The following is a 17047-nucleotide window of genomic DNA, read 5'->3' as shown; positions in this document are numbered from 1 at the left end:
TGTTCCTTAGTTATTTCAGTTTGCATTTGGAAGAAACCACTGACACACAATATGATTCAAATATTAGGTTATGTGTAGATATATGATGAAGGAAAGTTAGAAAACTTTTGTTTTCTATGTATCATTGAAAATCTGTGTTACAGGAAAAGACTTTGTTTAGCTAATTTGTCAGTGTTTTTAGACTGGAAAAATAGACCACCAGCTATGTGTACAGCAAAGAAGGACATCAGTACCCAAAAAAGAGATTGAAACTAAAGTCAGTCTGTATTCTTATTTCCAAAAAGAGTTAGCAGTTGAGAAATAAGTCTTTGATATTGAATGAAAATGAAAATTAGAAATACCAGAAATCATCGCCCTTGAGTGCAGTTTTACATGCTGTGCAAAAATTGCCATTGAATAAAAGGTTTTGCCTATCCAAACCAACATATGCCAACTTTTGAGGAAAGAAGTGCTCACTTGAGTTTTTAAAATAAGCAATGAGATTTAAAATACGTCTTTATGACACTGGTGCTGGCAGTAAAGATATTTCTGTGGCTTGCTCCACTGCCTGTCTTAGTGTTATATTCAGTATCTTGATTGGCCTGAATCCACCACTGTAGGCTGAAATGCCAGGATTTTCCTTGTGGAGGCCAAGGTACTGATTTTCCTAGATGACTAAGCTATGGTGGAGACGGCTCACACTAAGAGCTTACTAACTCTTCCCCCGTGAAGACTTTTCCTCTTAACAGAGAAAAAAAATATTTTTATTAGATACATTTTTTAAAGTCCTAACTCTACAGAAGACCATGAAGAAATACTTATCTGAGCTGTGTTAACCAAAGAGTGAATTTGAAATCTGTTCACCACTCCTGCCAAGTGACAGCCAGGCTTCTAGCATTGGAGTTTGTTCTTCTGTATACATACATAGTAAAATTATTTGTAACTTCTATGTCTGTATTTAACTCATTTGTCAAAAACTGTATGACAGAGCCATCAAACATTTCCATTCCTGGTGACCTATATTTGTGAATTCGAGGTTTCCAATTCAATAGATACCAAGAAGAAAGGAAACTGACTTATGATTCAACTTGTATATCAAATTGACTAAAGACCCCTTAGTGAAAGATGGCCAAATTTCATTTATTTAACTAGTAGTAAATAGTTGTTCTAATTATGATTTATTTTTTAATTTTATTTGATATTTTAAATGGTGATGAATTTTATTTACTTAAAAGTGAGCAGTTAGAAAAACAATAGTGATTAATGTAGAGTCAGCAGCTACATGCTTTACCACTAGATGGTGCTCCTACCTCAACCATCTAAAGTGCTGAATCAGTGATGTGGAAACCAACAAATGTGCTGATGAAGTGTGGTTTTCCTTTTGCAACCAGGTTATTCAGAGAATATTCTACACAGAATAAGGAAATTTAGGCTGTGAAAAAATGGAATACAAATACATTGTTTTATAGTATTAGAAAAGTAGGTTAGCACAGGCTAAAAATAGGAAATGTCTAACAATCAAACTGCAGATTTTTAAAATTCTGTTAAAAAGAAGAGGAGATAAAATAAGCAAGAATGAATACAAATTATAAAGTTTTATAATTTTTAACACAGTAATTTCATAAATTACGTAAAGTATTTGAGTATATAAATTTTAGATAGAAAACTTATACTGTGAGATAAATTTACATTCAAAATCAAGAAATAAGACAAAAATCACCCAGGCATGGTGGCTCACACTTGTAATCACAGCACTTTGGGAGGCCGAGGCTGCGGATCACGAGATCGGGAGTTTGAAACCAGCCTGGCCAATATGGTAAAACCCTGTCTGTATTAAAAATACAAAAATTAGCCAGGCATGATGGCACACACCTATAATCCCAGCTACTCAGGAGGCTGAGGCAGAGAATTGCTTGAACCTGGGAGGTGGAGGTTGCAGTGAGCCGAGATCACCACTGCGCTCTAGCCTGGGTGACAGAGCAAGACTCCATCTCAAAAAAAAAAAAATCTTCAACAGAAAAATGTGGAGTAATTAATAATATGTATTGAAACTGACTTTAACTTGAGAGAGAGGAGACATGGAATTATGATAAGTGAAATTCTTAATGTTTATTTTCATACATAAAATTTCTGTGCTAAAAATCCTCCATCATTTTTATATAAACTTCCGCCAAGCTAGTGCTAAGAATGCAATATTGAGTAAGACATGTTCTCTGTCCTCAGTGTCCTCAGAGTCTGAGTGGTTGGGGCCAGTAAAGAAATTAGACACTGGCTAGTCCCAGCTCCCACCTAAGTCAGGAATCCTGTCAGCTTATTCGTAAATACTTGTGGTGAAAAGAAACTTCACAAAAACTCATTGCTTTATAGGGCTAATTTTAGGAAAGTCTTCCTTATATTGAAGCATTTCATTATAAATACATTTCTATCTAGCAGTTCTAATTCTTCCCTTTGGCGCAACACAGAACAAGTCAGCTTCTTCTTGCACCCAATAGCCACTCAGATCTTGATCACCTCTAAAATGTAGTCTTATTTTTTTCTCAAGATTAAACATTACTATATTAGTAGCATCTTTCACAATCATTTTGAATATAGTACACTTCCCTGTTTTGTGTTTTTTGCACATTTTATATGATTCTATCTATAAATAATAGAGAACAAGTACTGATATATATGAAATACTAATTAGAGAAATTAGAGACCTTTCTTGGGTTGGCATCCATCTGCTATGCAAAATTCTGAGTAGAGTTGTTCAAATATTTATGAAGCCAACTGTATTCTCTTAACACAAAGATAATACAAAAATCTTTGTTCCACAACTTTCAAACCTCATTATTTTATCAAGTAGTTATGGACAACCTGATATACAGAGAGCACCATATAAGATGCTGGAATACAAGTCAAGAAAGACCTGGTCTCTTAGTGTTTGGAGGTGATGATGGTCAGGTGCACCAGGGTTTAGAATAACCACAGGGACAGCTAGAGGAGGCTCAGGTGGCAGTGGGAGGAAAGAAGGCAGAACTCCAGTCAGTCCCTGTTCTGGGACCTCCTATGGAGTGTGGCACTTGAGCCCAATTCTGGAGGGTCAGAGGGGTTAGCCGTGATAGCAGGGGTGGGGTGGTGAAGGCTGGACAGCTGAAATCTAGACTTTCATCCTGATATTAGTTTTTTCCCTGTTCAGTTGAAGAACCACTCTTTCTGCTGAAGAATCCAGAAAAGAAAGGTGGTTTAGTCCCACATTAGACCTATTCTTGGGAAAGATATCCAAATATCTTGCCTCCTTTGTTCTTCTTTTTCAAAATAGCTTGAAAAAGAGATCTAATCTCTTCCATGATAAAACCACCAAAGATAAAGGATTTCTGTATTATTACACTACCAAAATAAAAGCAAAATGCACCCCCCCCCCCCCCCCCCAAAAAAAAAAGCTGCTTAAATTACTCTTCTTACCACTGCTTCCTTTAGGAGAAGAAAAGTAATCGGTGAAAGGGAAATGAAGTAGGTAGGAATGACTGCAGGTAAAATTGTTGAGGATACACTGTGACCTCCTACCTCCAGGTCTGCAGCTTCCATCTTCCTTCTCTGATCCTCTCCTACAGCACAGCACACACATCCTCAACCTAGACACATTTGCTGCTTATCTCTTCTCCCATTCTATCCAAGGTTTTCTCCAGAGTTGCAATTCTGCTGAACTCATTAAAACACCAGGTAATAACAAATATGTTCATGCCCAAATAAATGTTAGGATATAACTTATCCCAGATATATTTGAATTTCCATAGAGAGTCTTGAACACTCTTGGTCTCAAGTGAATAAGATGATAATAACCAGAATAAGGCCCTCTTAAATCATATCACCTTGATAGCCATCCTTCTGACCAGTTAATCATTAAGCCAACCCAGCAGATATTTCCCATCTCATATGCCTTCCCAAAACATTGAGCCCAGTAAGCATTACTTGAATCAGGCATTACTGTATAAATTAGAGGTAAACAAAAGAAGTGATGTGAAGGCAGCTGGGAAGTGAAGACTTGTGTGCAGAGGATCTTTTTTATTCTCAGAAGTGTAGAGGCAGATTTAGAAAATATAGATGTAGATTTAAGCATACAGTGCTGATTTTTACTAGGAATTACACTTAACATAATCAAAAAACTAAAAGTTAAATTGGTCCCAAGTATGTTCATAAGATGGCCTTTGAGAAAGTAGTGGAGATCTTTAATGTTTTTATTTGGTTTTATTTTCCTTTTGGAACCAGGTTATTCAGAGAATATTCTACACAGTCAACAGATCTTGGAGTGGAAAAATTACTTCGATGGAGATAAGAAAAAGCAACTTTTTGCAAGTATGCCTTTCATTAGAATTCATGTGTAATCAGCAATTTTATTTAACAAATACTTGAGTGCTTACTCTGTTCAAAGCACTGTCAGTACTTAATAGTTATTAAACAGTTATCAAATACCTCTCCTGGGACACTGGAATGTTTTGGGTGAAGGGGTAAAAATGAAGAGAATAATAAGGGATCTCTGCCTGCAGGCATGTACTCTGGAGCAAAAGAGAGAAATATAGAGACACCACACCTGACTTGATAAATTCCATAGACATGTATAAAAACATGTAGAGAAGGCTTCACAATAGATGAGCCTGGAGGGGTGGGCTGGGGCTAGGTTGGGAAGAGTCTTGGAAAGGCATTAGAAGATTTTGAAATTGATCTTTTTAGCAATGATTCTGTATCCAGCACCTGTTAGATAAAAGTACTAAAAATTCCTTTTAAGAAAGAATACATTTTATTCAATTATTTTATTCATTTTACCAAATGAGAGAGAAAGTATTGACCACTAGTGGGAGCCTTTTACCGAAGTAATTTTCATGCCTGATTAAGCTTCTATAAACATAAAAAAAAAATGAAATTGTTCACACTTGGGAGATAATGAAATGTTTTATTTTTATGAATCATGCTAAATGAAATTTAGGCTAATAATACAACCTTATTTACTCTTTACTTTTTCCTATCTTCATTTGAGACAGACAAAATAATGAAGACTTGGCAAAATTAGCAGTCCATGATGGATATACAAACTTTTTTTTATTCTAAAATGAACAGTCATCATCACAGTCAGTGTTGATATTTATTGAACACCTGATGCCTGCCTGGGCTCTCAGTAGGTAATATGGGATGGGTTAAAATGGCAGTAATTCCATAATACCTCAAGAGTAATAATAATAATCTCCCACTTTCCTGAAGCACATTACAGATTGTAGTTTCTTTATCATTTTTATAATTTATACTCTTTTTTTGTTTCTTTGTTTTTTGAGACAGAGTCTCGCTCTGTTGCTCAGGCTGGAGTGCAGTGGTGCAATCTCGGCTTACCACAACCTCCACCTCCCAAGCTCAAGTGATTTTCCTGCCTCAACCTCCCAAGTAGCTAGGACTATAGACGTGTGCCACCATGCCCGGCTAATTTTTGTATTTTTAGTAGAGCCGAGGTTTCACTGTGTTGGCCAAGCTGGTCTCAAACTCCTAACCTCATTATCCACCCGTCTCAGCCTCCCAAAGTGCTGGGATTAAGGTATGAGCCACCACACCCAGCCTAATCCATATTTTTTCTTTTTTTCTTTTTCGGCTTTTAAAATTAATCCATTTTTTTTAGCCAGTTGATAAAATTTGAGGCCCAAATAAATGATTTCTGTAAGATTACACACCAAGTGAGTTGCTGAACTGGAAAAAGAACTCAAGTGTTCTGCTTCCTAAAGCATGAATTATTTTCTCCTCCATTTCCTTCCCTGCCCTTCGCCTTAGTCTTCCTCTTGGTACATAAACAATACTCATAAGACATTCAAATAATATGAACACATCTAGAGTAATAAGTAAACAGAAGTCGCTATTTATTCTTCACTTACTATTTTACTCCGTTTCCCCAGAGGGGGACCCTTATCGTCTGTGGTTTTATTCTCTTGTAAATATATACAGGTAGTATATGGTTTTGTTTTGTATGGCTGCTATTTTGAGAGTTTTTAAAAATATATGGGTTCATACTATTCTGTTAACTTTGTTTTTTCATTTAACAGTGTCTCAGGGTTCTGTTTATTTCAATTTATATAAGTCTATCTCATTCTTTTACTGCATAATCAATTGCATGGCTAAAGTGTAATTAATTATACATTCCTCTGTTGGTGTTCAAATCATTTTCAGAGTTCCTCTATTACAATGATCCAGTAAACATCCTTGTTCCCTCCTCTTGTGTGTGTATGAGTAAGAATGTCTACAGAATAGACCACTGGAGGGAAAATCCTGAATCAAATAGTATGTGCATTTTTAATTTGATAGATTCTGCCAAGTTACCCTCCAAAAAGCCTGCGCTACTTTCACTTACTCAGCAACAAAAGTTGCTGTCTTCTTCATTTGATGCCAGTCCAGTGGGTAAAAATGATAGCTCTTTGCTTCTAAATATGTATTTTATTGTAAGTGTTCTGCTTCTTACGTATCAAAGGGCATTTTATAAAACAAAATATTATAAGCAAGTTTGGAAAACAGAAGAAAAACTATATTTTATCACCCTTATACAACTAGTATCATTTTTGTCTGTATTCATCTAGTCTCATTCATATGAATGTACGTATGTTTAGGACTTTACATTGTTCTTGGTGGGTACAATCTTCTATATTTTGTAAGTACCATGTCATGATTTTCAGTGTAAACTTTTTAATTGTTACTGGCTGCATAATCTTCTATTAAGCAGATTTACCATAACTTAATAATAATAATTTATGTTGTTTTTAATTTGCCAGAGCACTTTGGTTTACCAGTGTTTATATTTTAAAAAATAATTTTTTGTCAGAATACTAACATTTGCATTATGAAATAGTCCTCCTTGTTCCTTATGTTTTTTACCTTGCACTCTATATTATTTTTTGTTAAATTTAACCATGTATGTTTGTCCATCTTTTTTTTTTTTTAACCTTCATTATACTTTTTTAGATGTATCCCTTATAGATGCATATAGGTAGGTCTGTTTTGGGGGCATGGTTTTAATACTCAATCAAAAAACATTTTAATAGAGAGATGTAATTTACTTATCTTTATTGTGACTATTCATATATCTGATTTTATTTCTGCCATTTCATTTTGGTTTTTTAATAATTCTTATGTTTTCTGTGGTTTATTCTTCTAAGTCTTTCAATTCTGAAAATGTCTTTATCTGTGTACTTATATAATAATTTGGCTGACTAGAGAATTGTGGGTTCAATATCATTGATTCTGGTGTTTGCCCTAGGGGAATACAGTGAGTCAGGGAAGATCCAGGTTTACTTCCAGCTCTGAGCCCTGCATCTCTACCTGCCATGCCTATGCCAGGCCACCATGTATCATCTGTTGTATATATGAGTAACCTTTGTGATATATAAACTTGATTTTATTACAAAACCAAATCCTCTATGTAGATGCCTACTCCTCTTAATATTGCTCACATAACTTTGAAAGTTAAAAACTATTTGTTTCTGGCCAAGTAATTAAGACCGTGATCTAATTGTTCTGTGCATGCTAGTCTCTGACCTCTGACCAACATAGTCCCCAAGGTAATGGTACTTTCCTTCCCCTGCTTTTATATCCTCCACTGCATCCAGCCCTTCACTGAGCATATTACAGAGCTCAGTAAATTCTTATAGATAGATCAGTTGCTTAAAGATAGGATGAGGTTTCCTATTAAAAGGTTTCTGATTTGGTACCAGAAACAAAATGTTAAATTCAGTTTAAAACAGAAATTCACTAGACTCTGTACAGTGGCCAAAGCTGCTTTTTCATAATTTTTAAATTCTTCTTTTCATATCATTTCAGACCCTAGCACTTTTGGAAGAAGAGGAAGATATAAACCAAATTACAGATTACTTCTCCTATGAACATTTCTATGTTATTTATTGTAAATTCTGGGAACTAGATACTGATCATGACCTCTACATCAGCCAGGCTGATCTGTCTCGATACAATGATCAGGGTGAGTGATTCTGTAGATGCTAAGACTTAACCATTTTGAAGAGTTATATAAATCATCACTACTCATTAGGAGAAATTCCCATTTCCTAAATTCTAAACCTCATCAAGTCCTCTTTACAAGCCAGGAATTTTTAAGCGGGGATGAGTGAAGATAATATAATTTTTTTATTAAATTAATAAAAGGCCAGATGTAGGAGAAAGGAGTTTGGAGGTAAGTAAGCAGTCACAGTCTTAGTTTTGATAAAGTGATGAGTCTTTATGCTGGTGTGTATTTTCTGATGATGAGTTGAATAAGATCCACACCTGTGTAAATCTGTTTGAAAGATAGTATGTATGCACGTTTGTAAACCTTTCCACTTAACAATATTTCTATAAAAACCCAAGGATGAAAATAATGTTTCTAATTTGCCAAGTTTTGTTTTCAAGGATTCACAAAAACTTACTTTTGGAAATTTAGTTCCATATTGTCTCTGCAGATGAATTTTGTGTGCTTTCTTTTGTCAGAAAGCAATGACATAATACATGATAATCCCCTTTTTGCTTCATTTTGCCAGTGTGAAATCTAGAACCTATTGCCTACTGATTTAATATTCTTATTTTTTTGAGACAGGGTCTCACTTTGTCACCCAGGCTGGAATGCAGTAGCATGAACACAGCTCACTGTAGCCTTGACCTCCTGGGCTCAAGCCATCCTCCCACCTCAGCCCCTAAGTAGTTGGGACTACAGGCCCATGCCACCACACCTGGCTAATTTTTTTTGTATTTTTTGTAAAGATGATGGTATGGTTTGGCTATGTTCCCACCCATATCTCATCTTGAATTGTAGCTCCCATAATCCCCACCTGTTGTGGGAGGGACCCAGTGGCAGGTAATTGAATCATAGGGGTGGTCTTTCTCATGCAGTTCTCGTGATACTGCATAGGTCTCATGAGGTCTGATGGTTTTATAAAGGGGAGTTTCCCTGCACATGCTCTCTTGTCTGCCACCACGTAAGATGTGCCATTGCTTCTCCTTTGCCTTCTTCCATGATTGTGAGGCTTCCTCAGCCGTGTGGAACTGTGAGTCCATTAAACCTCTTTCCGTTATAAATTACCCAGTCTCAGGTATGTCTTTAGTAGCTGCATGAGAACAGTCTAATACAGTAAATTGGTACCAGTAGAGTAGGATGCTGCTTTAAAGATACCTATGTGGAAGTGACTTTGGAACTAGGTAAAAGGCAGAGGTTGGAACAGTTTGGAGGGCTCAGAAGAAGACATGAACATGTGGGAAACTTTGGAACTTCCTAGAGACTTGTAGAATGGCTTTGACCAAAATGCTGATAGTGATATGGACAGTAAAAATCCAGGCTTAAGCTCAGGTGGAGATGAGGAACTTCTTGGGAACTAGAGTAAAGGTCACTCTTGCCATGCAAAGAGACTGGTGGCATTTTGCCCCTGCCCTAGAGATCTGTGGAACTTTGAACTTGAGAGAGATGACTTGGGGTATCTGGTGGAAGAAATTCCTAAGTGGCAAAGCATTCGAGAGGTGACAGTGCATAAAAGTTTAGAAAATTTGCAGCCTGATGATGCAGTAGAAAATAAAAACCCATTTTCTGGGGAGAAATTCAAGCCCACTGCAGAAGTTTGCATAAATAACCAGGAGCCAAATGCTAATAACCAAGGCAATGGGGAAAATGTCTCCAGGGCATGTCAGAGACCTTCATGACAGCCCCTCCCATCATAGGCCTGGAGGCCTAGGAGAGAAAAATGGTTTTCTGGGCTGCCCAGAGCCCCCCTGCCCTATGCAGCCTCTGAATATGGTGTCCTGCATCCTAGCTGTTTCAGCTCTAGCCATGGCCAAAAGGGGCCAACGTTCGGCTCAGGCCATTGCTTGAGGGTGAAAACCCCAAGCCTTGGTGGCTTCTTTGGTGTTGGTCCTGTGGGTACACAGAAGTTGAGTATTGAGGTTTGGGAACCTCCACCTAGATTTCAGAGGTTGTATTAAAACACCTGGGTGTCCAGGCAGAAATTTGCTGCATGGGCAGAGCCCTCATGGAGAACCTCTGTTAGGGCAGTATGGAAGGGAAATGTGGGGTTGGAGCCTCCACACGGAGTCCTTACTGGGGCACCAACTAGTGAAGCTATAAGAGGGCCACCATCCTTCAGACCCCAGAATGGTAGATCCACTAACAGCTTGCACTATGTGCCTGGAAAAGCCACAGACACTCAATGCCAGCCCGTGAAAGCAGCCAGGAGGGGAGCTGTACCCTATAAAGCCACAGGAGTAGAGCTGTCCAAGACCATGGGAATCTACCTCTTGCATCAGTGTGCCCTGGATGTGAGACATAGAGTCAAAAAAGATCATTTTGGAACTTTAAGGTTTAATGACTGCACTATTGGATTTCAGAGTTTCATGGGGCCTGTTGCCACTTTGTTTTGGCTAATTTCTCCCATTGGGAACACATATATTTTAACCAATGCCCATATCCCCATTGTATCTAGGAAGTACCTAAGTTGCTTTTGATTTTACAGGTTCATAGGTGGAAGGGACTTGGGTTGTCTCAGATGAGACTTTGGACTGTGGACTTTTGAGTGAATGCTAAAATGAGTTAAGACTTTGGGAGGACTGTTGCGAAAACATGATTGGTTTTGAAATGTGAGGACCTGAGATTTGGGAGGAGCCATGGGTGGAACAATATAGTTTGGATGTGTTCCTACCCAAATTTCATCTTGAATTATAGCTCCCATAATCCCCATGTGTCATAGAAGGGACCCAGTAAGAGTTAACTGAATCATGGGGACAGGTCTTTCCTATGTTGCTCTCTGATAGTGAAGAAGTCTCATGAGAGCTGATGGTTGTATGAAGGGGAGTTCCCCTATACACATCCCTGCTGCCATGTAAGATGTGCCTTTGCTTCTTCTTTGCCTTTGGCCATGATTATGAGGGCTCCCCAGCTTCATGAAAATGTGAGTCCATTAAACCTCTTCCCTTTATAAATTACCAAGTCTCAGGTATGTCTTTATTAGCAGCATAAGAACAGACTAATGCAGATGAGGTTTTGCCATGTTGTCCAGGCTGGTCTCAAACTCCTGAGCTCAAGCAATCCATCTACCTCGGCCTCCCAAACTGCTAGTATTGCAGGCATGATCCACCATACCTGGCCTGACTTAATATTGTTAACTAAGCACCAAATACATTGATTCATTCTTCTCTCATAAGATTGTCCATGTTCTGTCCTTAAATGCTTTCTAATGTTGATTTTTAAATAATACTGTCATTTTTTAGATATAGCAGGGTATAAATGTTAAATAAATGTATTGAATTTTGTTTTTGTTTTTTGGTATGTCTGTTACTAATGGTATGCATCTTAAGAAAAAGCTAATCAGGCTGGTGGCAGTGGCTCATGCCTGTAATACCAAAACTTTAGGAGGCCAAGGCGAGTGGATCACTTGAACCCAAGAGTTCAAGACCAGCTTGGGCAACATGATGAAACCCTGTCTCTACAAAAAATACAAACATTAAAAAATAAATAATTGCTTTTAAATGACAAAATAAATTCAAAAATTCATCAACCTGTGGTGGCAAATGCCTGTAGTCCCAGCCGCTCAGGAGGCTGAGATGGGAGGATTGCCTGAACCTGAGGAAGTTGAGGACACAGTGAGCCATGATGGTGCTGCTGCACTCTAGCCTGAGCAACAGGGAGACCCTGTCTCAAAAAAAGAAAAAAAGAAAAGGCTTGTACATGATGTCAGGTTTCACAGAGCTTTGCATATTTAAGAAATAAGTTATTTAAGTTCTTGCTTTAAAATTCTCAGGTACTAAGCAGACATCGAGGGGAAATACTGAAATGTACTTATTGGTCAACGTTAGTATTGTTACCTCCCTTTTTCATGTAATCATAACCTTCTTGTCACCAGAATAACATAAAGATGAAGATATTCAGAGGGATGTCAGCTTTTTTAGCTATGCACCTTCCAGTTACCAATGAACACATTGTCTATACAACATGAGCCAGCCTCCAGAGGTCATGCACAACGCTGTGGCTCTAAAACTCCCTCTCTGGATGATATAACCATAATTTCTCATTAAATCCCCAAATACTGTATATACTCACATAGCAACTCACTAACTTCAGAAAAGCAGGTATCTAGGCCTGCATAAATGAAGGGGCCACTGAACACTACATAATTATCCACTCACCGGACTGTCCTTAATGAGACAACATGAAATAACATGATCTTCAATTTTAGGAAGCCAAATCTTCCCAAGCTAAAAAAAAAAATGCCTTTAAAAAAAAGATTTTGGCTTTGCAGTTAAATATCCTTGCCTTTCCTATATAACCCTCTTTTTTTCTATCTAGTACAAATTATCAACGCCATTATCCAATGTTCAACAAAATATAAAAGGTCTTTATATAAGCTTTGGTGTGTGGCCAGGCATGGCTGTACCAATACACATATTCTCAACTTTCTTTGGCCAAACTAATTTACCTTTATGCTGACTGTACCTAATTGTATGCAGAAGAATTTGATGCTGATAGCTACCAAGTCCCTAGTGACCTTATTGGTCCTGAAGTAGTTTTAGTCAGGATTTTTAACGAGTGTTCCCATTGCCTGGGGAACCTGTTAAAAGAAAGAACAGGTCTCTAGGTCGGTCTCGGTGTGTGTGTGTGTGTCTCTCTCTCTCTCTCTCTCTCTCTTTTCTCTCTCTCTCCCTGCCCCCCAACATGCTAACTTAAACTATAATTGTCTCTTTGAATAAAACTTCCTGATAGAATTTCTAAAAATATTATATCATGTTAAACCCTGGACTTTCATGGAATGGGAATGGAAGAAAAGTCTGTTTGTAGTGTGTTTTGAGTAGCTTTTAAAAAACTACTTGAAAGCGTTCTCCATTGTTTTAACTTTGTTTTATTTTACATTGTTTTAGGAACTTCCACAATCAGTTCCCTTTTGAATTTAATGTAAGGATAAAATTTGTTTTGTTTATAGGAAAATCGGTCTCATTGGATGAGATTAATACAAATCCTATACATTTTTGTCTTAGTTGTCAGGATTTTCAGACCTAACTTAGCATTAAGCTATATTAATACTTCCCAGATGTCAGCCACATTCATTTGCCTGTTATTTTTTAAAATTATTTTAAAATTATGCATAAATTAAAATGTACTTTCATCATGGACGATGGTTATGGTTTAGCTTGTAGCTAACAAAAAGCAAATTTATGAAAAGTATTGCCTTTATGGAGCATGATTCTAAACTAGCTTTGTAATTTTTTTTAAATCTACATTTAGCTTCATCAAACAGAATTATTGAAAGAATCTTCTCTGGGGCAGTAACAAGGTAAGAAAACGTTTAATTCTATGTTTAAAAATGAACTACAAGTAATACTGTAACCATCTCATTTTAGCAATGCTTCCTGAATAATTTGGCATTGCTACTAGACTAAATATTATCCTATAAATCATAGTTATGGCTTAATACAAGACAGTGATTCTTTTTAAAAAAATAATTTCAACTTTTCTGATTCAGGAAATACATGTACAGGTCTGTCACATGGGAACAATGTGTGATGATGAGGTTTGATGTATGGAGGATGCTGTCACACAGGCAGTGAGCACAACGCCCAACAGGCAGTCCCTCAGCCCTCACTCTGCTCACTCCCTACCCACTTCAGCAGACCCCAGTGTCCATTGCTCCCATCTTTATACCCATGTGTACTCAATGTTAGCTTCCACTTACAAGTGAGAACACATGGTATTTGGTTTTCTGTTCCTGTGTTAATTCGCTTAGGACAGTGGCCTCCAGCTGCCTCCATGTTGTTGCAGGGACATGATTTCATAATTTTTATGGCTGCATAGTATTCAGTGGTATATAGGTACCACATTTTCTTTATCCAGTCTACTGTCGATAGGCATCTAGGTTGATTCCGTGTCTTTGCTGTTGTGAATAGTGCTGGATAAAACATACAAGTGCATGTATATTTTTGGTAGAATGATTTATTTTCCTTTGGGTATATACCCAGTAATGGGATTGCTGGGTCGAATAGTAGTTCTGTTTTAAGTTCTTTGAGAAATCAGCTGCTCTCCACTGCAGCTGGACTCGTTTACATTTGCACCAATAGTGTATAAGCATTCCCTCTCTTCTCCACAGCCTCACCAGCATGTGTTATATTTGGACTTTTTAGTAATTGCCATTCTGATGTTCTGAGATGGTATTTTGTTGTGGTTTTTATTTGCATTTCTCTAATGATGACTGATGTTGAGATTGTTTCATGTTTGTTGGCTGCCTGTGTGTCTTCTGAGAAGTGTCTGTTCATGTCCTTTGCCCATTTTTAAATGCGGTTGTTTTTTGCTTGTTGATTTAAGTTCCTTATAGATTCTGGATATTAGACCTCTGTTGGATACATAGTTTGAGAATATTTTCTCCAATTCTGTAGGTTATCTGTTAAATCTGCTGATAGTTTCTTTTGTTGTGCAAAAGCTCTTTAATTTGGTCCTAATCATCAATTTTTGTTTTTGTTGCAATTGCTTTTGAGGACTTAGCCATAAATTATTTGCCTAGGCTGATGTCAAGAAGGGTATTTCCTAGGTTTTCTTCTAGGATTGTTATAGTTTGAGGTCTAACATTTAATTATTTAATCCATTGTTAATTAATTTTTTTATATGGTGAAAAGTAAGGGTCTCCTTTCATTCTTCTGCATATAGCTAACCAGTTATCCCAGCACTGTTTTATTGAATAGGGAGTCGTCTTTTCATTGTTTTTGTCGACTTTGTCAAATATCACATGCTTGTAGGTGTGCAGCTTTATTTCTGGGCTCTCTATTCTGTTCCATTGATCTATGTGTCTGTTTTTGTACCCGTACCATGCTGTTTGGGTTACAGTAGCCTTATAGTGTAGTTTGAAGTCAAGTGCTGTGATACCTCTGGCTTGTTTTTGCTTTAGCTATTTGGGCTTTGTTTTTGGTTCCATATGAATTTTTGAATAGTCCCCCCGCCCCACAAAAAAAAAAAAAAAAAAAAAAAAACTTCTCTGTGAAAAATGATGTTAGCTTAATAAGTATAGCATTGAATCTGTAAGATTGCCTTGGGCAGTATGGCTATTTTAACGATGTTGATTCTTCCTATCCATGACCATGGAATGTTTTTCCATTGGTTTGCGTGATCTCTGATTTCTTTCAGCAGAGTGTTGTAGTCCTCCCTGTAGAGATTTTTCACCTTCTTGATTAGCCATACTCCTAGGTATTTTATTTTGTGTGTGTGTGTGTGTGTGTGTGTGTGTGGTTATTGTAAATGGGATTGCATTCTTGATTTGGCTCTCAGCTTGAATGCTATTGGTGTATAGAAATGTTACTGATTTTTATATGTTGATTTTGTATCCCGAAACTTTAATAAAATTGTTATTAGTTCTGAAAGCCTTTTGGCATAGTTTTCAGGCTTTTCTAGGTGTAGAATCATGTGGTCAGCAAAGAGAGATAATTTGACTTTTCCTATTTGGATGCATTTTATTTCTTTCTCTTGCCTGATTGCTCTGGCTAAGACTGTGTTGAATAGAGTAGTGAGAGTGGGCATCCTTGTCTTGTTCTTAAGGGGATTGTTTCTGGCTTTTGTCCTTTCAGTATAATGCTAGCTGTGTATTTGTCATAGATAGCTCTTATTATTTTGAAGCATCTCCCTTTTATGCCTAACATGAGTATTAATCCTATATATAAATACAGATAACAGTATTTTATCTCAGTGATTATTCACATTCGTATTAAAAATCAGATCTCTTTTCTTTGTATTTGCAAATGCCTTCTGGTTTTGCCCTCTAGGCCTTTGAAGATAAGAATGCTAGTTGCCCTTTATAAGGCATCTAGCATTCTAATTTTTTAAAAATCAACTGACATAATACTTTCTTAGCCTATCATTCTGATAAATTGTTCTGAGTAATTGCTCAGGAAATTTTATAACCATGTGTTTTCTTCAGGGGAAAAACAATACAGAAAGAGGGAAGAATGAGCTATGCAGATTTTGTTTGGTTTTTGATCTCTGAGGAAGACAAAAGGAATCCTACCAGGTATGACTTCTAAGTTTCCTTTGCCAAGATGCTAAACACATGCACAAAGCTTGAAAAAGTCGTGGTGCATATTATACCTAATGAAGCCAACTCAACCTGGCAATACTAAGGTGAATTAGACTTAGTCCCTGCCGTCTTAGAGCTCTCAGTCTTGGGAGATTGGTACTGGATCCATGTTCATGGCATATCAAGAGAAGTGCTGTTATCCACAGAAACAAAGGTGAAATGACATGTAAGCTGATGACAAGTAGGGCTAGTAAGCATTCGTGTGGAATATGGGAATAGATACTGTGAATTATTTGTTTTATCATCTTACTGGTTAAGTGGTAAACCTTTACCATTAGAGAGAGAAAGGAAATTGTGGATGACTAGTATATAAGAACACATTCTCATTCTGCCAGTTGAATCGTCTGTGCTTTTTCTTGGCACTCTCAGACACACCTTAACAGGATTTATGAATTCACACATTTCTTTCTTTCCATCTCTTGTTTAAGCAAAAAATTTAGATGCCTTACTTCTTATCCCTACTTTGTGTAACATAATGCACTGTAGTTTGTTTTCAGTACCAAGGGAAGGAGGGGTTATACTCTTTGATGGTGCTTGCAGGTATAACTAACTCAGCTATCTTAATATTGGTTTAAAAAGTTATCTAAATGTTGAATATGACCAGGTATAGTGGCTCACGTCTGTAATGCCAGAACTTTGGGAGGCCAGGGCAGGAGGATCACTTGAGGCCTGGAGTTTGAGACCAGCCTGGGCTCCATCTCTTCAGAAAATTTTTTAAATAGCTGGGAATGGTGATGCACACCTATAGTCCTAGCTACTCGAGAGGCTGCGGGAGGAGGGTTGCTTGAGGGCAGGAGTTTTTGAGGCTGTAGTGAGCTAGGATCATGCCATTATACTTCATCCTGGGTATCAGAGCAGGACACAATCTCTAAAAAAATAAATAAATATTGAATATATTGTTTAGAAGTTGTTGAAATAAAAATAAGCTCTTTCTTGAACAGCTTGTTAGATTATTTTTAAATAACTTTGTTTTCCATTTCAAAAGT

The 17047-nt window shown here is 37.2% G+C and overlaps 1 protein-coding gene across 6 annotated transcripts in view; it reads left to right on the top strand.

The window, feature by feature from the left end:
- The window catches only part of PPP2R3A (protein phosphatase 2 regulatory subunit B''alpha), a 172052-nt gene that overhangs the window by 121619 nt on the left and 33386 nt on the right, over positions 1–17047 (top strand). For all 6 annotated transcript variants that reach the window (XM_032265761.1, XM_032265751.1, XM_032265727.1 and 3 more), the window contains 4 exons: positions 4228–4314; positions 7804–7960; positions 13232–13280; positions 15906–15995. In XM_032265761.1, coding sequence (XP_032121652.1) covers positions 4228–4314; positions 7804–7960; positions 13232–13280; positions 15906–15995 — 383 coding nt within the window. The remainder of the gene's footprint in view (positions 1–4227; positions 4315–7803; positions 7961–13231; positions 13281–15905; positions 15996–17047) is intronic.

The sequence above is a fragment of the Sapajus apella genome, unplaced genomic scaffold, assembly GCF_009761245.1.
Source record: "Sapajus apella isolate SASKATOON/1434 unplaced genomic scaffold, GSC_monkey_1.0 scaffold4, whole genome shotgun sequence".
Taxonomy (NCBI): Eukaryota; Metazoa; Chordata; class Mammalia; order Primates; family Cebidae; genus Sapajus; species Sapajus apella.
The sequence above is the reverse complement of the archived record's forward strand: the minus strand, read 5'-3'. Positions and strand labels throughout refer to the sequence as shown.